Source organism: Balaenoptera ricei, chromosome 20 (genome assembly GCF_028023285.1).
Source record: "Balaenoptera ricei isolate mBalRic1 chromosome 20, mBalRic1.hap2, whole genome shotgun sequence".
Classification (NCBI taxonomy): domain Eukaryota; kingdom Metazoa; phylum Chordata; class Mammalia; order Artiodactyla; family Balaenopteridae; genus Balaenoptera; species Balaenoptera ricei.
The window spans coordinates 8,497,501-8,521,579 of NC_082658.1; the positions used below are offsets into that span (position 1 = coordinate 8,497,501).

The 24,079-nt window shown below is 41.0% G+C and overlaps 1 protein-coding gene across 2 annotated transcripts; it reads left to right on the forward strand.

The window, feature by feature from the left end:
* The first annotated feature begins 184 nt into the window (after positions 1 to 184).
* On the forward strand, positions 185 to 23,682 carry MFSD11 (major facilitator superfamily domain containing 11). 2 transcript variants are annotated; one of them, XM_059908176.1, is made up of 14 exons: positions 185 to 567; positions 852 to 1,021; positions 1,521 to 1,576; positions 3,081 to 3,188; positions 4,106 to 4,185; positions 4,308 to 4,404; positions 5,457 to 5,515; positions 6,067 to 6,211; positions 9,768 to 9,808; positions 15,428 to 15,493; positions 16,982 to 17,107; positions 21,504 to 21,678; positions 22,158 to 22,293; positions 23,044 to 23,682. In XM_059908176.1, the coding sequence occupies exons 2-14, from the start codon at positions 926 to 928 to the stop codon at positions 23,206 to 23,208; spliced, it is 1,350 nt and encodes a 449-aa protein (XP_059764159.1). In that variant the 5' UTR covers positions 185 to 567; positions 852 to 925; the 3' UTR covers positions 23,209 to 23,682. The 2 variants fall into 2 exon arrangements, with proteins under 2 accessions (XP_059764159.1, XP_059764158.1); XM_059908175.1 differs by lacking the exon at positions 185 to 567 and having other exon boundaries at positions 577 to 1,021.
* The last annotated feature ends 397 nt before the right edge of the window (positions 23,683 to 24,079 follow it).

Consider the following 24,079-nt stretch of genomic DNA (forward strand, 5'->3'; position numbering starts at 1 on the left):
TCGCACCGCCCCGTAACGTCCCTGCCTCGCGCCCCACCCCTGTCCGGCGCGCCTGCGCAGAGCCCGGCGGGCGGGTCGAAAAGCGCGCAGTCACTGCCGATGGGAGGGGGAGCGGGATTTGCCGGCAGTTGGAAAGCCCGCGAAACGCTCCTTCCGGCTGCGAAGCGCGCAGTGACGGCAGGAAAGGGAGGTGCTCCCCTACTGGGCTCCGCCTTCTTTTCATGCCAATTTCTAAGCTCCACGCAGCTTTTCTGCTCGGACGTCCGCCCCGCCTCTGTCGTGGGGCATACTCCTTCACCTTTCCCCTCTGTGTTTCCGGCCTCCTCAGACCGCGTCTGCAGGCCCCCTTCCGCAGTTCCTGTCTCCTTCGCTGGGTTCCGCTTTTTAGCACACCCCCCGCCCCAACCCCTTGCCGGAGCCCACGAGGTCGGCCCCGCTCCCCTGGAGCGGGTGAGGGAGCCTTAGCGGCGCGCTTGCGTGTCCCGGGTCGCCCAGGACTACATTTCCCAGCAGGCCCAGCGGCCGGTGCCGCGGCTGCGGTCAGGTGACCGGGTCGCCTGACCTGCGGTGAGTCAGGGCAGGGAGGGCGGGGCCGTGCTGGCCGCTGCCTCTGGCCCTTGGCCCTAATCCCCCTCTCGGGCCCCTTAAGTTGCAGCTACAACGTTCTTGGCGCTTCTCCGGGTGTTGGGCTCTTCCCTACTTGGATCGTGTCCTAGGAATGTCCTAACTATTCCCGTGGGGAGAACTTCACCCTAAGCCCGGCATTCTATTCCAAGACCTGGAAGTTGACACCTTGGCTGCCCTGCTCCTGGATCTGCCTCCTCCTCTCACCATCTCATTTCTTTTCCCAGGATTGCAGTGGGTTCCCCCGAGGAGAGCTGACTGCACTCTGCTGCTGCCGACCGTTTGGCAGAGTTGAGCCAAAATGTCCCCGGAATCTAAAAAGCTTTTCAACATCATTATTTTAGGAATTGCCTTTATGTTTATGTTCACCGCCTTTCAAACTTGTGGAAATGTAGCGGTGAGTTGGAATTTGATCTTCCTCCTTTGAAGTGCTTATCATAATGCATTCCAAAAATGATAATCAACGTTATGTCTAATAATGCGCTTAAGTTGCACCTTTTATTTTGTCACCTACGCTTCCTCGTTTTCCATGATTAGGTTTGATTTCATGTGGCAGACGTTTCTTGTTGGGGTCGTTTATTTCTCTTACTTTATTTGGGATTTGTATGCTGACCCATTTATTTTATTTTTTATTTATATTAAGGACTACATTAGTACTTGGAGAGTTGAGGGAAGAAACCTAAGGCCTGGTTACAGATGGTCTTCGCCCTTCCCCCCCCGCCTCTCATTGGTTTGCCTTCTGTTCTGTAGTCCATTCTCTTCTCTCGTGTTAGAATTTCACTATTAAGTATTCGGCATCTTGAATTTTTACTTTATTCCTAGTATTTGGAGAGCGACTTTCTGGGGTGAGGGCAATTACAAAACGTTTTTATTGATTAGTTTTATCTTCCACACAGCAAACTGTCATCAGGAGCTTAAATAGCACAGATTTTCACGGCAGTGGCTATACCAGGTATTGTACTGTATGATTGGTTTTACTTTTTATATCACAGATGTTGCTTAATTTCATCAAAATCACAGACAACGTGTTGTAATTAGATTATTAGTGATTTTTTTTTCTTTTCTGTATCTAGACTGTTTAGGAGAACATAATAGGATGAAGGTGATGAGTTTAGGTTTCATATAGAATTAGACACTGGGTTTGAAATACTGGCTTCAAAACTTAATTACTGCGATATCTTAGGAAGTTGCTTCTATGAGCCCAGTTTCCTTGCTCAGATCAATGCGTGTAAAGCGCTTCGCACAGTGGCTGGCATTTAATAAGTACTCAGGTATTGTCATAATTACATCTTCCAAGTCCTAAACAGAGGATGTTTTATATGACTGTCGAAATATTTAGTCTTCCTGTTTTGTGATTTTGTAATTATTAATATATTGTCATCAGGAGCTTTTAGCTTTTTGTTAAGGTGTTTAGTGCCAATTTTACAGATGGAGAAAATGAAGTGAAAAGAGCTTCATAAGTCACTAGTACGTTGTGGTTGAAGTTGGGAATGTAATACATACCTGTATGTAAACACTAACAAATTTCTTACTTTCTCTATGGTTAAATACTAGATTGCGGCCAACCCCTTCCCCCCTAACCCCCCAACTCTTCTTATTTGGTTCTGTGTTACCTAACCTAAATCTGACCTTATATATGATAATTGAGAGTAAAAGGATGCTAATGTCCATTTTTTCAAGTGATTAATAATAATACCACAATTTTTTGTAATGTTTTGTCTTCATGTATACTGTAAAGAACAAATGAAAGGACATTTGATATTTGAGAGATTCATAAAAGCCAAAGAATAATTTACTTGGATTTATAAATAGTGGCTTATAAATGACTCTTGAAATGATTTTAGGCACACTTTGCTACAAGACATACATACTGGGGCCAGGTCTACAGTAGCTGAATAATGTTCAAGTGAGACCGTTAGGTTGAGTTAAATAAATTCTGGTTTAAGCAAGTTATAACTATGTGATTATTTATAGCAGTGAAATTTCATGCCGTTGCCAGGAGTTGTAGGCTAAATTTGTAGACCAGATTGGTTGACTAGGGCCTCTGGAATCAGATTACCAGATATGGGATTCTGGCTCCACCACTGACCAGCTATCCAGCTGGACTTTTGACAAGTTACTTACCCCTCTGTGTTTCAGTTTTCTTTTCCATAAAATGAGGATAATAATATGTTTTTCTTAGAGCTGTGTTAGCTGCTATTATAATTTACTGGTACATTAAAAACCATTTTGTCTAAGGCAGACTGATTCAAAGAAACATTTGACAAGACTTCAATGTTTTGTACAAGTGAAAACTTTAATATGACATTCAGTGTAAGGATATAATTATAAATTCTGACTAAAGAATATGAGTACTTATTGCAAAATAAACTATAGACTAAGTAGGTTTGAAAAAGTGATCTTTTGAGACTGTTTCAAGAGTGTTGTTTTTTTCCTTTTGTGTGTTATGTGTGCAGCATGGCAATTATTTATGGAGTGTTCTCTGCTTCAAATTTGATTACACCATCAGTGGTTGCCATTGTAGGACCTCAACTCTCTATGTTTGCTAGTGGTTTATTTTACAGGTGAGTAGTCCAATTTTCTTTCATTTAATTAGAACACCTTCAGCTTCTTTCAAGCACATAGTAAACTTTTAACAAGAACTTGCTGACTCGGATTGAATAGATTATAGGAAGTATTTTAGGGATTTGGTTCTCTACGTGACACTCAGGGATACCATTGTTTTAATGTGATGGAATTTGTGTATATTTGCTTTCATTTTACCACCAATAAAAATAGTATCCAAAAACCTTTTTCTACAAGAGTTGAAAAGAACTCATGAAATAATCTTATTTTGTATCAAGTTGACTGATGGGAATTAAAACGAAATAACTGAACTTTTCTTCTGGGCTATAGAACTGCAGTCCCACTGTGTACTGAGCTGTTGGCAGAGGCCAATTGCAGACCTTTGTTCAATGTCTCAGTTCACAAATTTGAAATAGTAAGTTAAGAAATGGACAGGTCACATTTGTCCCCTTTTTTCCAATACCAGAGAAGCCCTTTACAGGTTGAATTTTTTTCTTTTCTTTTCTTTTTTTTTTGGCTGTGTTGGGTCTTCCTTGCTGCACGCAGGCTTTCTCTAGTTGTGGCGAGCAGAGGCTACTCTTCATTGTGGTGCACGGGTTTCTCACGGTGGCTTCTCTTGTTGTGGAGCACGGGCTCTAGGCGCGCGGGCTTCAGTAGTTGCGGCGCGTGGGCTCAGTAGTTGTGCCTCCAGGCTCTAGAGAGTTCTAGGTGTGCGGGCTTCAGTAGTTGTGGCTCATGGGCTTAGTTGCTCCGCGGCATGTGGGATCTTCCTGGACCAGGTGGCAGTGCCACCAGGGAAATCCTACAGGCTGAATTTTAAAAGAAGAGATCCCTCAGAATTGATTCCTAGAAGGCATAATTGACATTCTGTTTCAGGTATTGTTTGACTATAATACGTTGACCTGTTATATTTTAGCATGTACATTGCCGTTTTTATCCAGCCTTTCACTTGGTCCTTCTACACAGCCTCTGTTTTCATTGGAATTGCAGCTGCTGGTAAGTATTTTGATGTTTTTTTTCCCTATTTTCCGGGTTTTATCTAAGAGTATTGTTTATATGTTTAATATATAAAGCTAAATGATTTCATTCCCTTGATAAACTTTTGGTTTGAATTTTAGTACTTTGGACAGCACAAGGAAACTGCCTGACAATAAATTCAGATGAGCACACTATTGGGAGAAACAGTGGAATTTTCTGGGCACTCTTACAATCTAGGTAATAATCCTTATGGCTCAATCTTTCCTATCATTCTTTTTGTCACACCATTTTTTAGACCCTAGTTGTGTTGAAAACTCAGATCTTCTTGTTACGTGAGTTAAGTTCCTAGGTACATGCGATGGAGATTTAAAATTTTATGGGATTACTTAAAAATGCATGGACCTACCTCGTTGGAATTTATGACTAGCAAATGGAAAATAATATTAACCATAATGTACTTAGCACCTGCTATACTTTAGGTACTACTGGGCTCTTGAATTTCAATAATCCTCACAACCCCCTGCGATAAGAAGGTATTAGCTCCATTCTACAGATGAGATAACAAAGGCTTAGTTAAAAGTTAACTGATCCAATCATCTGGATTCCAAAGGCCATGTCCTTCCCACCCAGCTATACCACCTGATAGCTGTTAACAATTAAATTTCTAAAGTGAGACTAACTCTATAACGACACAGCATATTATATATTTCCTAAGTAAAAAGCAACAACAGTCATTCTGTCATGGAATCTGTCCTGAGGATTTACCCTCATGAATCCTAAACGCCTAAAATTTTGGCCATGATAAGTCTTAACAAATGCAGACGGTGTCTTAAGAGATTGTATATTCTGAAACTGGAGTGTAAGTGAATGATTTCTTCCCTAGGAAAATACTAAATAAAGTATCTGATTAGATGCAGATAACTAAATCATAGATTGTTTTTTTCACTGATTCTTTAAAATATAGGATTTTAGAGGTAGGGTAAACGTGTTTCCAAGGAGTCATTTCCAGAAGTTCAATAAGTCACATGTTTCACAGTGAGTCAGGTCTTTGGAGGACGGTCTGAATCAGGCTTCTCTCATGTGGAAGGAGACAGTTCCATCAGGCTCAGTTGAGTTTTTCAGAAAGAGGGTGAAGTTGATGTTTTTAAATGACTTAGGGCAGGTAGAGAACTTCTTTAATTATGTAGGCCTCTCTTTCTCTTCTTTTACAGGTAATGGAAAAATTATTTCAAAACCCATAAATATGAAAATAACTTCCCAATATCCTCTCCCTCCTTTTCTTCCCCCAGCTTGTTCTTTGGAAATCTCTACATATATTTTGCTTGGCAAGGGAAAACTCAAATATCAGGTTTGTTTTATTCACTGTGCTTTATTCAGACAAGTTCAAAGCAAAATAGCTGTTCCACGAAAATACCCCATATTGCTTTGTTCAAATTGTTCTAGTGAACCGTGGTACCCTAAGTCCTCTCAGATTTCAGCTTTTAGTAATCTTTTCCCTTGGATTATGTTATTATACTAAGACTACAGTTTATGACTGCGCTTCAAGCAGCATCTCAAAGTGTGGGAGAAGGTTATGTTCTGTGTGAGGAGACTAGTCAGTTGTCAGAAGACTTTTTTTAATTCAGTTGTTTTGTCTGTTCCCTTCTTTGATTAAAAGAGTATGATTAAGTTCTTGTGCTGTTTTTCTTTTGGCTTATTAGTATTTCTCTGACTGAAAGACAAAGGGGGATGTATCTTATTTTTCTCCTTGTCCTAGATTTTTACTGATGCAGTAAAGTAAAATTTAATGACAAAGTGTGTTGATGGTCATAAACAAACATAGTACTGAACATAATACTAACTCTGGAATTGTTTGTATGGCCAGTACTATCTACTTTCGTCTTTTTTTTTTCTCCCTAGAGAGTGACCGAAGGACAGTGTTTATTGCCCTGACAGTGATTAGCCTTGTGGGGACAGTTCTCTTCTTTCTCATTCGGAAGCCAGATTCTGAAAATGTCCTGGGAGAAGATGAATCTTCTGATGACCAGGACCTGGATGTCAACGAGTAAGAAGTTGGAAACATTCCTTTCTATTTTAAACTATATTTTGAGTAGGTCTAGTCTAGGAATTACCAGCCTTTTATAGCCCTAACTGATAATCCAGTGCTGGGCAGACATGAGGGAAAAGTTTTAAAGCAAATAAGCAGAGAAAGAAGATGAAGGGGAGCTGTCAGGGAGGAGGAAGGGAAAGGAAGGTAGACAGAGGCGGGGAAGGTAGTGAAAAGGTTTGTGGGGGATTTAAGTGTAATCCCAGGTCACCAGCTGTGTGACCGTGGACAGTAGCAATGTTCCCCTGAGTTTCTCTACGCCTCGGTTTCCTCATTCAATTCAGCAGACATCTCATGTGTTTTAATGTGTGAGGATATAGGCTCGTAAAGTTATATAGAAAACAATCCTCAGTTACTGTTTCTTGGAATCAGCCCTAAAATTTTCCGATCATGTGGTACAAGTGAGTGGCAGGGCCATCAGCAGTCATTGTAGATGAGCCGTGGTTATACCCATGCTCTGGATTTTGCACTAACCTGTGCAGGTAGTTTCCCCCGATGTAGTCCCTACTGGGAAACAATTACATAGTCCTGTTTTTCTAAAAATTGTGAATTACCTTGAGCATATTTCTTTTCTTTTATTTCTTTTATTTTTTTTTAACAAAACTTTTTGTTGTTGTTGTTTTTTGTTTTGGCCGAGCTGCACGGCACGCAGGATCTTAGTTCCCTGACCAGGGATGGAACCCGCGCCCCCTGCAGTGGAAGCGCGGAGTCTTAACCACTGGACTGCCAGGGAAGTCCCAAAAAAGTTTATTTTTAAATGTACAATAGGCTCCAAAACAACACTTCATTCTAGCTGTAGGTGGCAACAGATGTTATGACTGGGAAATCCAGATGGTTAAACAGGAATGGAATTAAGGACCATCATTGCCTCAGGCACAAAGAACAGTTTACTTTTGGCCATATTTCTTTTTTAAAAAAAATTATTTATTTATTTATTTATGGCTGTGTTGGGTCTTTGTTTCTGTGCGAGAGCTTTCTCTAGTTGTGGCAAGCGGGGGCCACTCTTCATCGCGGTGCACGGGCCTCTCACTATCGCGGTCTCTCTTGTTGCGGAGCACAGGCTCCAGACGCGCAGGCTCAGTAGTTGTGGCTCACGGGCCCAGCTGCTCTGCGGCATGTGGGATCTTCCCAGACCAGGGCTCGAACCCGTGTCCCCTGCATTGGCAGGCAGATTCTCAACCACTGCGCCACCAGGGAAGCCCTGGCCATATTTCTTAATTCCACCTCTGGCCAGGGGCCCTTCTCTGAGGCCTCCTCTCTCTGTTTCTGCTTAAATGTCTTATCTTCCTCATCCATCTCCTTGTCCTGGTTCTTGGGCTGCTTCAGGGGCTGCTTCTTGCCACCTTCGAGGCAAGACATGGCTCCTTCCTCCCCTTCCCCAGACCCTGCCACCAGAAGCAGGGACCTATTTCAATTATAAGTAAAACTGATTGAAACATCACAGATGATTTCTCTGCAGGTTATCATCTGGATTTGAAGAAAGGGGAATGAGAAATCTTTGCCACTCTTGATTTGCTTTGTGAATTGATAAAATTGTGAAGCTTGCCTTATAAGCATTTTATCTATTGTTAAAAATTTTGCATCGAACTTTCTGTGCTGCCTTTTTAAAGCCCAAAAAGGGCATAAAATTCTCCAGTCATAGGATCATTAAGCATTCAAAATTTGCACTGTTCAGAGCAAAAAAGACGTGTTTATATAAGTATACATTTATGTGTGTATGTACCATGTACATATTTTTTTAAGCACAAACCAATGGATATTGGAGAAGGGGTCTATGAAGATGAATGCCACAAATTCAACAAAAATTAAACACCCATTCATTCAGCAAACGTTAGGTGTTGGTGCTGTGAAGATAAATACAACCTGTCCCTGTTTTCAAGGAACTTTTCTGATAGACAAGGGATCATATAACTGTCATAAGGTGCAATGCTGAGGGGTACCACTTAGCCTTTTTTAGCATTCTCTGTTTCTGAATTGTCTTCCAAACTTGAAACTTGTGTCTTTATTCTGTAAATAGCACCATGTGCCAGCCATCTTCTAAAGGGGAGGGAAGGAGTAATGAACAAGACAGAGAATTCCTTGTTTTTATGTAACTTAATTGTAGAGGGGCTGGTAGATGATACCCTGTAAGAAAGTAGCAGAGTAAGTGCTAGAAGGCAGTGAGAAAGGGGGAGGTGGTGGAGAGCTGGGAGGTGAGAAGGTGTGAAGATCTACTGATGGCCATTGCAGCAGATGCCAGGGGTGGAAAGGGGTGTGGTGGGCACCAGGAATGCCAGAGGCCCCTGGGCCTCTCACAGTGCAAGTAGGAGTGTACTGTGAGAGTAGTGCAGCAGACAGAGAGTTGATTACATAAGGATACAGCAGGAGTTTGGATTTTATTCTTGGTGTGATTAGAAGCTGCTGAGGAAGTAAGTAGGATCTGATTTTAAAGGATTCCACTTTGTGGAATCCACTTTGAATGATTTGCAGCTGATAGTAGCTGAGTTGATTATATTTTAATAGTCTGTAGAGTACAAATCAGTTTCTACTTATTTGGGGCCTTGAATGTGAAATAGTATAATCCACACCTGATCCTGTCCAAGTACTAGATGAGGCTACTGTCATTAAATGGCATTTACATAGTATTTGCTTCCAGGGAAGGCATGAGTTTTTATGGTGGGGGAAAAAGTTTTCCTGTTGGTTAGAAGATAACTACCTTTTTTGTGTTAGTAATTTATTTATTTAAGTCAACTAGATCTCCTTTAGGTTTGTTTTTTGTTGTTCTTGTTTTTTTCAGTTTGTTTGTAAATGATATCCTTTAAAGATCTAGGAGGAGTAGACTTGGCTGGTAGGGTAAGAAATGTAATGTCTTAAAAACTTTCTTACCCTAACCTTATAAATAGTTACACTTAAGTTATTTTATCTCAATTAATTCTTACAGGTAAGTGATAGTGTCCCTGTTTTATAAATGAGGAAATGAAAGAGAAATGAAGTCACTTGTCTAAAACCACACAACTAATAAGTGGCAAAGCAGGACTCAGCCTCAAAGCCCACGTTTTTAACCCATAGATGATATCGCACCCAACCCCGTACCGCCAATGATGGCGATGCTTTTCAAGAGTTCTAACACTGAAGAACCACAGAGTAGTTTTTACATAGTTGGAGTGGTGGAAGATTGAGCCCTCACAAATTATTTTTACAGTTTGGAAACAGCGTAGAGGAGATTTCTGTCCTGCCTGAAGTATCATTTGTGAAAAAGACATGCAAGACTCTGTGCCATAAATTTAATGTGAGAGAATTGTGCTCCACGGTTAATAAAGAGCCACCCAGGTGACACTTTAACCATATCATTCTCTGAAGCAAGGACCTGGGTCATGAAGGGACACCCTGGAGCAGGGAGCGTTGAGGCCACTGAAAGTGTTTGCCAGACCACGTAGAGGACAGAGCTTTTACAGATTTAAATGAAAATGTGATAGTATTTTTGTTCTCTTTCTCCATTTTCAGGGGAAAAACTTTCTTCTTTTTATCTTTTCAGGTCTGCCCAGAACAATATGACAAAGGCAGTAGATGCATTTAGTAAGTATTTTCTGTATCTGAAATGCAGGAACTGTTCAGGAACAACTTCAGCATTTGCCTTTCCCCCTTTCCCTGGTAACTTCGGATTGACGATACCCCAGTATTTTCATGTTTCCAGGTGTGCCGCTCTGAAATATGCTAGTCTTCTCAATAAGTATCTCTGTAACGTGGGGGGTGTGAGGGATAGAGGATAATTCCGTGCCCTACCTGAGCACGTGTGTGAGGGGGGCCTGAGGAGGAGGAGGCAGAGGGTTAGGAGTTTACCCGAGGAAGTGAGGACACAGACCATTTCTTCATGCATCGCTTGTCACTCCTCAGAGCAACGCAGGAGCTGGGGTGACCCAGTAGCGCGTAAGGCCAATCACGCTCATCTGTTGAGGGTTCTTCCTGACTAAACCTCTTGATGTGCTTTATTTTCTTTTGTTCTCACGACAATTCTGTGAGTATCATGTAACACACACGTATTATTATCTCCATTTTATAGAAGAGAAAACTGAGGCTTAGAGAAATCGTTTACCCAAGGTCAAACAGGGCATTCCTTTCTTGTTATCAGAGGCCTAGAAAGCCACGTTGGCTTCTTTGGTGAACATGGAGTCAGGCAGAGGGAGGCTGATGAGCTTCAGGCTTGTGGGATGGTTCGTCCAGCCTTGGTGAGGCTTGATGCAGCCCCCCTGCTCTATTACTGAACCCCTCTCTGGATGTCTCTTGATATTAACCAGACTCAGGATGTCCTTCCTAGGCAGTTGTACAAACTTTGCCTCAACTTCTCTGTAAAATGAGACACTAACGCAGTTAGGGCCTCATGCCTTTTATCACGGAGCTGGTTGGTTACTTGGTGTAGGGTTCGGTAGTAATAAGAAACTGGGCTGTCAGGTTTGAATGGAGAGAAAGAAGGCAGCGGCCAAAAAAGACAAGGCATATGAGGTGCTATAGGGCAAGAAAATTTAAATTTAGGTGATGGTTCCTGGCAGCTAGGGAGCAATGTGACGTTATGAGGCGGCAAGGAAGCCGAAGGCAAAGAGAGAAAGGAAAAAGAATGTCCAAGCGTTTTAGTCTGTGAGCCGGTGGTTCATTTATTATTTAATCATGACATTCCTTGAGTTGGTGCCATAGTAGGTATTGTACAGAAAGGGTTCTTGCTTATCTAAAAGGCACTTAATTCCTCAGCTGAATGCATATGTTTAATGCGATTCTGGAAAATTTCAATAAAATTTTCTTAAATATATTTTTTGGTCCTGATGAAAGGTTCCTAAAGTTCATCTGGAAGAATAAACGTCTGTCAGTAGCCAATATAATTTTTTAAAAGAACATTCCCTAATAAATATCAAAACCTGTTATGAATCCATTTGAAAACATTGGAATACAAAGAGCAGTGGAACTGAAGTCTAGACCCACAATGGAATATGGAATACAGTAAAATAGTCTTAAAAAGCAAGGCCAGACAGCTGACTGCATGGAAAAAAATGTAGTCTTACACTAAAATTCCAGGTAGATTAAATGAAACCGTAATAGTAACTGTAAGAAATTAATTTGGGAGAGGAAAGCCTTTCACGCAGGTCTGTCAAACAGTAAGGGAAAAGAATGCTCTTTGGGGGACTTCCCTGGTGGCGCAGTGGTTAAGAATCCACCTGCCAATGCAGGGGACACGGGTTCGAGCCCTGGTCTGGGAAGATCCCACATGCCGCAGAGCAACTAAGGCCGTGCGCCACAACTACTGAGCCTGTGCTCTAGAGCCCGTGCGCCACAACTACTGAGCCTGTGCTCTAGAGCCCGTAAGCCACAACTACTGAAGCCTGCGCGCCTAGAGCCCGTGCTCTGCAACAAGAGAAGCCACTGCAATGAGAAGCCTGCACACCACAATGAAGAGTAGCCCGCACTCGCCGCAACTAGAGAAAGCCTGTGCACAGCAACAAAGACCCAGTGCAGCCAAAGATAAATAAATTAATAAATAAATAAATTTAAAAAATAATATTAAATTAACAAAAAAAAGAAAGCTCTTTGGTTACCTAAAATATAAAATTTCAGTTTCTCAAAATCTAATGAGTTAAAATGGCAGGGAAAATATTTACAGTATATGATAGTTATGAACCAATAAGAAAAGCATAAACACTCCAGTAGAAAATAGTTATTTTATAAACAAAGAATTATTATAAGCTAAGTATAAGAAATGCAAATTAAGTTTTCTATCAAATTTCAAAAGATAAATAATTCCTAGTATATGGGGCATAGGTACATGCCTAAGACCACAACGCTAAAAATACACACTTGTATTACTTTCTTTTTTTTTTTTTTTTTAAATTAATTAATTAATTTATTTATGGCTGTGTTGGGTCTTTGTTTCTGTGCGAGGGCTTTCTCTAGTTGCGGCAAGTGGGGGCCACTCTTCATCGTGGTGCGCGGGCCTCTCACTATCGCGGCCTCTCTTGTTGCGGAGCACAGGCTCCAGACGCGCAGGCTCAGTAGTTGTGGCTCACGGGCCTAGTTGCTCCGCGGCATGTGGGATCTTCCCAGACCAGGGCTCAAACCCGTGTCCCCTGCATTGGCAGGCAGATTCTCAACCACTGCGCCACCAGGGAAGCCCTTGTATTACTTTCTGAAGAATGATTTGTCAGTAAGTATCAAAAGCCTTAAAAATGTTTATACCTTTACCCCAGTAATTCCACTAATAGGATTATCTTCAGGAAATAATTAAGAATTTTGGCCAAGATTTAACTACTGTTTATATTAGTGAGAAATGGAAATAATTTATTTATTTATTTATTTAATAAATTTATTATTTATTAATTTATTTATTTATTTTTGGCTGTGTTGGGTCTTCGTTTCTGTGCGAGGGCTTTCTCTAGTTGCGGCGAGCGGGGGCCACTCTTCATCGCGGTGCGCGGGCCTCTCACTATCGCGGCCTCTCTTGTTGCGGAGCACAGGCTCCAGACGCGCAGGCTCAGTAGTTGTGGCTCACGGGCCTAGTTGCTCCGCGGCATGTGGGATCTTCCCAGACCAGGGCTCGAACCCGTGCCCCCTGCATTAGCAGGCAGATTCTCAACCACTGTGCCACCAGGGAAGCCCGGAAATAATTTAAATATTCAACTACAAGCCATCTATCCAATAGATTACTGTAGCCATTAAAATGATCACTACGAATATTAGAAAATGTTTGTTATGTGAAAATAAATTATAAAATAGTATAAATAGTGGAATTTCTTTTTAATAAAAAAAAGCATAGAGAAAGTCTGGGAAGAGACCCATTAAGGTGTTAGATTATAGTTATTTTCCTTAATAGAATAACTTTATTGAGATGTGGTTCATAGTATACAGTTCACCCATTTAAAGTGTATAATTCAGTGGTTTTTAGTATATTCACAGAGTTGTGCAACTGTCACCACAATCAGTTTTAGAACCTATTCAGGGAGTTCCCTGGTGGTCTAGTGGTTAGGATTTGGTGCTTTCACTGCCATGGCCCAGGTTCAGTCCCTGTGTGTGTGGCCAAAATTAAGTTAAAAAAATAATTATTATTATTAGTTTGGCCACGCCATGCTGCTCGTGGGATCTTAGTTCCCCGACTTTGGGTTGATTTTTCATTTTCTTGATGGTATCTTTTGAATCACAGAAGTTTTAAATTTTTGATGAAGTCTGATTTAGCTATTTTATCTTTTGTTGTGTGTGCTTTTGGTGTCCTAGAAGGCTTTGCCTAACTCCAGGTCACAAAGATTTACTCCTGTATTTTTTTCTAAGACTTCTTTAGTTTTAGCTTTTACATTTTGGTCTGTGATCCATTTTGAGTTAATTTTTATGGATGTTGGGATGTAGGAGTCCAACTTCATTCTTTTGCACGTGGAGATCAGTTGTCCTAGCACCATTTGCTGGAAAGACTATTCTTTCTCCCATTGAATTGTGTTGGCACCCTTGTTGAAAATCAATTGACTGTGAATATAAGAGTTTATTTCTAGATATATGCCTATCCTTATGCCAGTACAATGCTGTGTTGATTATTGTAAATTTGGAAATTGGAAAGCATGAATTTTCAGCTTTGTTCTTTTTCAGGATTGTTTTGGCTATTATTGGTCCCTTGAATTTGCATATGAATTTTAGGATCAGTTTGTTGATTTCTGCAAATAGATTATATTGGGTTTTTTTTTTTTTTTTTTTGATAAACGATTTTTTAGAGAAGTTTTAGGTTCACAGCAAAATTGAGAAGAAGATACAGAGATTTCCCATATATGCCCTGCCCTCACCCACGCATAACCTTCTCCATTATCATTGTCCCCCACCATAGTGGTACACTTGTTACAATCAGTGGACCTACAGTGACACATCATTATCACCTAGAGTCCATAGATTACATACGTTAGGGTTCACTCTTGGTGTTGTCCATTTTATGGGTTTGGACAAATGTATAATGACATGAATTCACCATTATAGCATCATACTAGATTACGTTTTAAAATTTCTTTTTGTTAGCTAAATCTTCTGATTAGTCAAAAGCAGATACGCTTTGCTAATGTAATGTTTTTAATTAAAAATATTGTTTTAAACTTTATTGATCATGTTTTTTTTTCTGGAAGTATATGAAAATGATTGGTAAAAATGTCTTATTGCTTTTAGTTTCACTTTATTTTACTGAAATTAGAGAAGAAAAAAAAAACTATCCTCTTTTGTATATGGAGAAATTCAGGACAGAGTGTTTGTGATTTATGTGAGTTTCCTAGTCATCCGTTGAATAGGAACTAAAATCTGGATCCTCAGGCCAAGCATGAGCTGTAGGGGCCACACCACCGCCTCCAGGGCTGAACTGAGGCCTGAGCGCTCCTGCTGCAGAGCTGGCCGCACCAAATAATGTCTCTGTTTGACTGGAGAACTTTCATTTATTTCCAGGCTGGTTCTGATTTGGGGTGGATTTTGGTTTTGTTTCCCCCCCCACCTTTTTAAAAAATCTGGATCCGCTATTAGTTTAGGATCCTAGATAAGTGGCCTTAAATTATGAAATGTGAGCAGGTTCAAAAAAGTTAAAATGTGCATGCAGTTTTTAGAAACGCATTTTCCATTGCAGATTTCAACTAAGTTGAATAACATAAAAATAAACATTAAGGGGATCAGAAACAAATAGGCAGAACTGAAGTTTCAGTCCTCAGATCCAGAGAGAGAATCTCAGGAAGCGGCATCCCAGCTTCTGGTGGTCAAAGAGCTCCGCTGCTGATTCTGACCTAGAGTCCAGTGTTAAAGCTGCCCTGTGACCGTTCCTTAGGGAAGTCAGCACTTTGCCAACTGCTGACTCTTAATAGCCTAGCCTTTAATCAAGTCTGTTGAAATATTCTGTTGTTTTGTTTGGTTCTATTTCTTTTCTCTGTTTCATGTTTTGTTTGTTTTCATGAGAGCTGAAGAATGTGTTAGAGAAAACACAACTCTAGACTATATTTACACAGTTGAAATCAACATTTTTTTTATAGGGCAGATTTAGTTCATACCTTAACCATTTTGATCTGAATCATTAACCTCTGTCCCAATGTATTTGTTTATTGGCATTATTGACAAGAGGTGTTTTGGTTGAATGAATGTTTTAGAATTTTTGTTTGATTGATTAAAATCTAGTTAAGTACTCCTAAATTTTTTTTTCCTTTTTTATAGAAAAGTCTCTTAAGTTATGTGTCACCAAGGAGATGCTCCTTCTTAGCGTTACAACTGCTTATACAGGTAATGGGATTAATTATGGTTTTGGTTTTCTGTGGCTGCATAATTACAGTAAGGGTTGAAAACAGCAACTGTGTTACTTTCTCACAATTCTGTGCATTGACTGGTCTCAGCTAAATGGTTTTTCTGATGGTCTCGGGGTCTCTTGTGGCTGCTGTTAAAGGGTGACTGAGGCTAAAACTTCCAAGGAAGTTTCATTTGCGTGTCTGAAGGGGTCTGATGCTAGCTGGGTCTCAGATTTCTCCTTGTGTCTCAGCAGCTATGTGACCCCCTCCCACACTGGTGAAAGCAAATCATAGGGCCAGCCCAAATTCAGTGTGGGAGGATTCTACACAAGAGTTTGAAAATTGGGAGGCCTGGTTCATCCCAACCAGTGATTTTAGGGCAAAATAGAACACCACAGAAAATAATCATGAGTAAATCTGTGTAACTTGGCATGAATTAAGATAATTTTTAATGAAATGGAATGAGTTCTGTGGCTTACAGTGATAATGTGATATGATAATAGGTGGAATACTCTTAGGTCTTAAGGAAATCTGTTTCCTTGTAAAAATTGCTCTAATGTGCCAATTATTACTTTTGCCTTTACACTTGACCCTTGAGCAATGAAGAGATGGATTAGGGGTGCTGACCTCCCCCGCAGTTAAAATCTTCATATAACTTTAGTCAGCTCTTTGTGTCTGTGCTTCCTCATCTGCAGATTGAACCAGCTGTGGATCCTGTAGTCTATATGGACCCACACAGTTCAAACCCGTGTTGTCCAAGGTTCAACTGTATGTGCCTCATCGGTATAAATGTCTTATTTTTAGGTCAAACAGAATAAATATTAAACATCCTCAAAATTCAGTTAAGGTTTTGTAGCATTAGGGAATCAGGTCTTCTACTTATTTGCTCTAATTTTCTACCCGAATTTTTTGAATTTCTTTTCCTAGGACAATGTGTTTAATTAAAACTTTTGACTTTAAGCAAAAGTGGATAGTAGGTATTGGTCTTACAAATGTATATCCCTGTTCCCTTGGGAAGCTATTAATAAGGATAATGGGCACTTTAGTTTTGCTGTTAGAAGTTTATGTTAATTATGTTCTCTGTTCATCCTCTGTCTGTGTAGAGTGACCATTTTTAACATAAGGATGTCTTCACTTATTTGAGTTGTATGCTTTTATCTGAAATATGTGACAACTGCCATCTTGTGGCTAATTCCATGTCATCAGTTATGTCACGTAAAATTATGCTGTGCTTGGGGAGTAACGTTTCAGCCTGTGTGAATTTTGTTTTATGCATGTATAGCTCAAATACTACTAGACATGAAGAAAAACCAGGAAAGGGAGACTGTGCATTTTTTTCAATACTAAATCCAGTGCTTCCCAATCCATGGTTGGTTGAATCTGAGGCTGCAGAGTCTTGGATATGGGGGCTGACTATGGGACTTGAGCATCTGTGGATTTTGATACCTAGGGACAACTGTAATTTAAATCTCATTTTTTTCTAAAGGTCTGGAATTGACTTTCTTCTCTGGTGTATATGGAACCTGTATCGGCGCTATAAATAAATTTGGAACAGAAGAGAAAAGCCTCATTGGACTTTCTGGCATTTTCATTGGCATTGGAGAAATTTTAGGTTGGTTTAAAAAAAAAAAGTTCTTGCACTAAATCAGTTTGTTATAGAAATTTTAAATGTACTTCACCTCTCTGTCCTTGAATTTCTGTTGCCTTGCTTTTATACAAATGGGTATGTCTTTGTTTTTTTTTTTTTTTTATTATCACTGTTCTAAAACTAAATTACAAAACATTTGCCAAATAATTCAAGACAAAGCCATAAGTAAGAAAACATATGGTCTCTCCCAGCTTTTCCTCTTTTTTTGTTTTTTTTAAATTAATTAATTAATTAATTTATTTTTGGCTGTGTTGGGTCTTCGTTTCTGTGCGAGGGCTTTCTCTAGTTGCGGCGAGCGGGGGCCACTCTTCATCGCGGTGCGCGAGCCTTTCACTGTCGCGGCCTCTCTTGTTGCGGGGCACAGGCTCCAGACGCGCAGGCTCAGTAGTTGTGGCTCACGGGCCTAGTTGCTCCGCGGCATGTGGGATCTTCCCAGACCAGGGATCGAACCCATGGCCCCTGCATTGGCAGGCAGATTCTCAACCACTGCACCACCAGGGAAGCCCCCAGCTTTTCCTCTTAAAATACTTCGGGAAGGTGTATTAGAATTCCTGAATTTTTTTTTTTTTTTTTTTTTAGTGTCTTAGTTTCTGCTTTATAACAAAGTGAATCAGCTATACATATATCCCCATATCTCCTCCCTCTTGCGTCTCCCTCCCACCCTCCCTATCCCACCCCTCTAGGTGGTCACAAAGCACTGAGCTGATCTCCCTGTGCTATGCGGCTGCTTCCCACTAGCTATCTGTTTTACATTTGGTAGTGTATATATGTCCATGCCACTCTCTCACTTCATCCCAGCTTACCCTTCCCCCTCCCCGTGTCCTCAAGTCCATTCTCTACATCTGCATCTTTAGAATTCCTGAATTTCTTATTCTCTGAATCTCTGACACCAGCTGGATGTGCAACAATACAGTTCAATTCTGACACTCCTGGAGTTAGCATCGGACTCCACAGGTTCAAGGGTGCAGTCCTGCAAGACCAACCTCACTTGAGACATCAGTCGTTAAGTCCTGGGTCCCAGGCTGCCTTCCCTTCTGTCCAGCTTGGCTACACATTCAAGGGTTCCCACAACACCCCTGGAAAATGCTATACTTACTGTTAAAGTTTATTATAAAAGATGCAAATGAACAGCCAGATGAAGAGGTACATAGGGCAAAGTCCAGAAGGGCCCCTAGTGTAGGAAGCTCTGTCCCCATGGAGTCTGGGCGTGGCACCCTCCCATCATGTGGATGCAGTCATCACCAGGAAGCTCTCCCAAACCTGTTTTGTAGGGATTTATGGAGATCTCATTATGTCACATGGTTGATTAAATCATCCACCATTGGTGATTGGACTCAGTTTCTACCCCCCTCTCCCCTCCCCTGAGATTGGGGGGTGGGGCTGAAAGTTCCAACCCTCTAATCAAGGCTGGGTCCTTCTGACAACCAGCCCCCATCCTGACTATCTAGGGCCACCTCCAGACCCCCTCAAGGATCACCTCATCATCATAAACTCTGGTGTCTTTGGGAGGGATTAGTTAAGATAACTAGAGACATTCCTTTCACTGAGAAATTCCTAGGGTTTTAAGAGCTCCATGCCAGAAAGTGGAGAGGAGAAGAGGACAAGGCAAAGACCAAATCTCTTTTTATTATACCACCAGGTATTCCTTATTCAGCAATGATCTGTTCAATACTTGCAGTATATTGGGTGTTGTGTCACATATGAGGAACTTACCAATTCAACAAATATTTGTTGTGAATCCATTGTATGAACAAAACATGGAGCTTATATTCTTGGGGAAGAACACAGACGATAAAAAACATCAGAAACTTAGAATGTCAGACAGCGATAAACACTATGGAGAAAGCAGACTTTGGTGTATTTTTGTTCTCTAATTCAGCGGTCCCCAACCTTTTTGGCACCAAGAACCAGTTTCATGGAAGACAATTTTTCCATGGATGGGGGGGTGGGGGGATGGTTTCGGGATAATTCAAGCACATTACATTTACTGTGCACTTTATTTCTATTATTATTACATTGTAATATATAATGAAATAATTACACAACTTACCATAATGCGGAATCAATGGGAGCCCTGAGCTTGTTTTCCTGCAACTCGATGGTCCCATTGGGGGTGATGGGAGACAGTGGCACCTGATGTGTGTTGCTTATGTCCAGTCTACTCCGTAAGATGCAGCTTAATTGTCACGTGCCACTCACTGATAGGGTTTTGACATGAGTCTTCAAGCAACTGATTTATTATGGTCTCTGTGCAGACAGACCTCTCTGCTAATGATGATCTGGATTTGCAGCCGCTCCCCAGCGCTGGCATCACCGCCTCAGCTCCACCTCAGATCATCAGGCATTAGATTCTCATAAGGAGCACGCAACCCAGATCCCTCGAATGCGCAGTTCACAGTAGGGCTCATGCTCCTATGAGAATCTAATGCTGCCGCTGACCTGACAAGAGGCGGAGCTCAGGCAGTAATGCGAGCTGTGGGGAGCGGCTGTAAATACAGATGAAGCGGCTGGCCTGCTGCTCCCCTCCTGCTGTGGGGCCCGGTTCCTAACAGGGCACCGGTACCCCTCCCCTAATTTATGGCCAACACCTGGCGTGTGTGTGTGTGTGTGTGTTTGAGCATGTTAATACAGTTACAGTAATTATTTTAATGTCTTTGCTCATTCTGACATCTGCAACTGTTCTGGGGTAGTGTTGTTGTTGTTTTTTTTTTCTTTACAACTTTATCGAGATATAATTCACATGACGTATGGTTCACCCATTTAAAGTATACAGATCAGTGTTTTTTAGTATATTCACAGGGTTGTACAGCTATCACTGTAATCTAATTATAGAACATTTTCATCACCCTTCTCCAGGAAACTGCTAATCTACTTTCTCTATAGATTTGTTTATTCTGGACATCTTGTGTAAATGGAATCATACTATATATATGGTCTCTTGTGTCTGGCTTCTTTCACTTAGCACAGTGTTTTCAAGATTTTTCCATGGTGTAGCATATATCAGTACTTCATTTCTTTTTCTTTTTCTTTCTTTATTTTTTACTTCATTCCTTTTTATTACCAAATAATATTTAGTTGTATGGATCTACTACATTTTATTTATCCATTTATCATGTCACAGACATTGGGGTTGTTTTCACTTTTTGGCCGTTATGAATAATGCTGCTGTGAACATTTGTGTATACTTTTTGTGTGAGCTTATGTTTTCATTTCTCTTGTATGTAAACCCAGCACTAGAATTGCTGGGTCATGTGATAACTCTGTGTTTGACTGATTTGTCTACTTATGATGGGTCCTGTTTTCCTGTTTCTTTGCATGCCTGGTAATGTTGTGGATACTAGCCATTGTGAACTGTACCTTGTTGGGTGCAGGATGTTTTTTGTATTCCTGTTAATGTTCTTGAGCTTTGTTCTTGGATGTGGTTCATTTACTTGGAAACAGTATGATTTTTTTTAGGTCTTGCTTTTAAAATTTGTTGGACGGGATCAGAGTAGTGCTCAGACTAGGGCTAATTATCCCTCACCCTTGAGGGAAGACCCTTCTGTGTACACCCAGTGCCCGTGAATAATAAGATTTCCAGTCTGGCTGGTGGGACCAGGCACTCTTCCCTGCCCAGGGCAGGGCACTAATACCTCTAATCCTCTTGGAAGGTTCTTTCCAGGCCTCTGCTAATTTACTCACGTCCTGTGCTGATCAGCTGTCCTTTCTTATACTCTGTCTTGGGAACTCAGGCACCTTATCTCTCCAGACTCTCAGCTCTGTCTCCTCAACTCAGGGAGGCTGCGGGCCTCCACCTGCCTTCCCTCCTCTTCTCCCTTTCCCTCCCTGCAGCCCACAGCCTCTCAGTCAGCTGGGGCAGGTGTGGGCCTCACCTCATTTGTTTCCTGTCTCTCAAAGATCACTGCCCTTTGTCGCCTGATAATCTGCATCTTCAAAACCATTGTGTCATATTTTTGGTACTTTTTTTTGGCGGGGGTGGGGGGGTGTGGGTCACCTGTGTGCATTTTGTGATCTGTTTTGTTTTGTTTATTTTTAGTCCATTGCCGTGGCATTTTTCTACAGTAACTACCTTCTCCTTCATTGGCAGCTCCCGGTCATGGTGATGTTTGGGTTTTTTGGAACTGTTTCCTTCTTCACTGTGGAGTGGGAAGCTGTTGCCATTGTAGCCTGGGGCTCTGTTAATAGCTCTGTTTCAACAGTTGTTTCTTATTTTCTATATTTGTGCCTTCTTTCTTTCTTTCTTTTTTGATTAAATTAGCTATTGGTTTGTCCGTTTAATTTATTTTTTCAAAGAGCTAAGATTTTGATAATATTAACTTGGCCTTGGGTTTTTCTGGTCTCTACTTCATTGATTTTGTAGGTGGCAGCCTCTTCGGCCTGCTGAGCAAGAATAACCGTTTTGGTAGGAATCCGGTCGTGCTGTTGGGCATCCTGGTGCATTTTATAGCTTTTTATTTAATATTTCTCAACATGCCTGGGGATGCCCCTATTGCTCCTGTTGAAGGAACTGATAGCAGTGCTTACATCAAACCCAGGTACAGTGACTCTCCTTTTTCCAGTGAAATTTCCAGTGAGATTTCCAGTGAAATCTCTAGAAGTTTGGGCCCCGAGGAAGAGCAAGGAGGAGCAAGGGCTGATCTGCCCGCTGGGCCGGCCACCCAGTTCTCTCACAGTGTCCACAGGAGTTTTGAGGGTGTCATTTTATTGCACTCAACTCTCAAAAGTCACTGTAGATGTGAGTGTTTATGTCTAGATCCACAGTCCAAGAGCAGCTCTGCCCCGCACACAGTGTTTGCTTCCCCAATAGTTAGTAGACCAGAGTTTGCTAGACTGCGAAGGTGAGTGCGTTCGAGCGTAAATTCTGACTTTGTAAATTCCAGTATTTATTCATACTTGTTTCATAGTGTTTAAAACTTGAAAGTAAAATGCTTTTGTGGGTGAGTTGTTTTTACATTTTAATCAACTCTAACAAGTATTGTTAATGCTCACTCTAAATTAATTTTGTTTTATTCAGCAAAGAAGTTGCCATCTTCTGCAGCTTCCTGTTGGGTCTTGGAGACAGCTGCTTCAATACCCAGCTGCTTAGTATTCTAGGTTTTCTCTATTCTGAAGACAGTGCACCAGCCTTTGCAGTCTTTAAATTTGTGCAGGTAACCTCTTCTTCAGATTGTGTTTAAAGCAGGGTCTATTTTTTTAGTGCTTTAACTTTGTTTTCTTAATGTTTCTTAAATGAAAGTCAAGGACAACCTTTAAAAGGATTTGTGGGACTTCCCTGGAGGTCCAGTGGTTAAGACTCTGCACTTCCAATGCGGGGGGCGCAGGTTTGATCCCTGGTCAAGGAACTAAGGTCCCACATGCTGCATGGCGTGGCCAAAAAAAAAAAAAAAAATAAATAAATAAATAAATAAATAAATAAATAAATATATATATATATATATTATATATATATATATATATATATAATATATATATATATATAAAAGGATTTGTGATTAGAGTTAGGAAGCAGTGAGTAGTGTGATCTTTTTTGCCCTGTCACTTGTATAAGAGATTTTATGTTCTGGTCTCTCTGTGGCTCAGACTTCCTTAGATACCAGAATTCATAGTATACACATATAACAAGAGTGTTTCTCACTGTTCATGCACATTATTTTGTAACTCCTGTTTTTTACAAAATACTATTTTGAATAATAGCTTACTTGATTGTTCCCAGCTCTCAGCAGGAGTTTGTGGTGCATGTTTGTGAGCTAGTGACCAAGGAAGTGCCATATAGATGCAGAAAGAGCAGGGAGCAGTGCAAGGCACAGGAAGCCTGGGGTCAGAGAGCGGTGGGGCCCTTTGTGGAGCGGCTGGGTCACCTGTGTGCATTTTGTGATCTGTTTTGTCTTGTTTATTTTTAGTCCATTTGCGCAGCCGTGGCATTTTTCTACAGTAACTACCTTCTCCTTCACTGGCAACTCCTGGTCATGGTGATGTTTGGGTTTTTTGGAACTGTTTCCTTCTTCACTGTGGAGTGGGAAGCTGCTGCCATTGTAGCCCGGGGCTCTGACTACCGAAGTATTTGATGAAGGGTGCCCGCGAGAGGAGGCTGCCTCCTCAGACAGCTCGGCTGGGCGGTAGGGCTTGGTGCAGGAGGCCCGCTCTCATCTTCACAGTACATTGGAGGATGTTTAGGATGGAAAATCAGAGATTTAAGACTGCTAAATCTGCCAGAGTTGGTATTCAAGTTTACAGATGTTAGTTGTTTAAAACTGGTGGAATAAGGGAGACTTGTACTGTCGATTATGATTGTTCAAAGATGTTGTTTTTCAGTTCGTCTGTCTCGCGTTCCTTGTGATCATGTTATAAATGTGTAAGTGTTTTCTTCTCCCCCTGTTCTCTTTGAACGATCATGCTTTGATTGAAACTACTAGGCCATATGTCATATAAAGACTCTTGCTGGGTATGGCGTATGTGTTACTATGTAATAAAAGGGAGCATATGCCACCCCACACGTGTCTGGGAATGACATTTAAATAAATCGTGATGCTGAAATGGAATCTTTGAAAAGATTTGCACATTCTTTCTCTTTAAATGTTTTTTGTTTGATAAAGTTTTTTTACCTTGTAGTTCATAGCAAGGGGGGGCGCTAATCAAGTATTATGAAATGAGGTAAAAATTGTCTTAAGTTTTAAAAACAGGAATCTAACATTTGTAAATGAACAAAAACACATTTACTGGGGGAGGATTTTGCTAGTAATTTTCCTGGAGGATGCAATGCATTAAAAAAAAAAAAAAAACCCCAAAACATGTAGTGAGGTCTAAGCTGTGGTGGCAGGCTGCCGTCACTTACATATCTTCTTACAGCAAACACCATTCCATAAGCGTGTCTGGGAATAGAATGTAACTATTTGGGGAGATGTTTAAATGGAAATGTTAACTTTAATCCATAAGAGC

Bases quoted from the DNA above. Each gene is read 5' to 3' on its own strand.
- MFSD11 (XM_059908176.1), top strand. From the start codon at position 926: ATGTCCCCGGAATCTAAAAAGCTTTTCAACATCATTATTTTAGGAATT. The intron at 4,186-4,307 runs GTAAGTATTTTG...TTTGAATTTTAG, and splicing joins CATTGGAATTGCAGCTGCTG to TACTTTGGACAGCACAAGGA. The intron at 17,108-21,503 runs GTTGGTTTAAAA...TTGATTTTGTAG, and splicing joins TGGCATTGGAGAAATTTTAG to GTGGCAGCCTCTTCGGCCTG.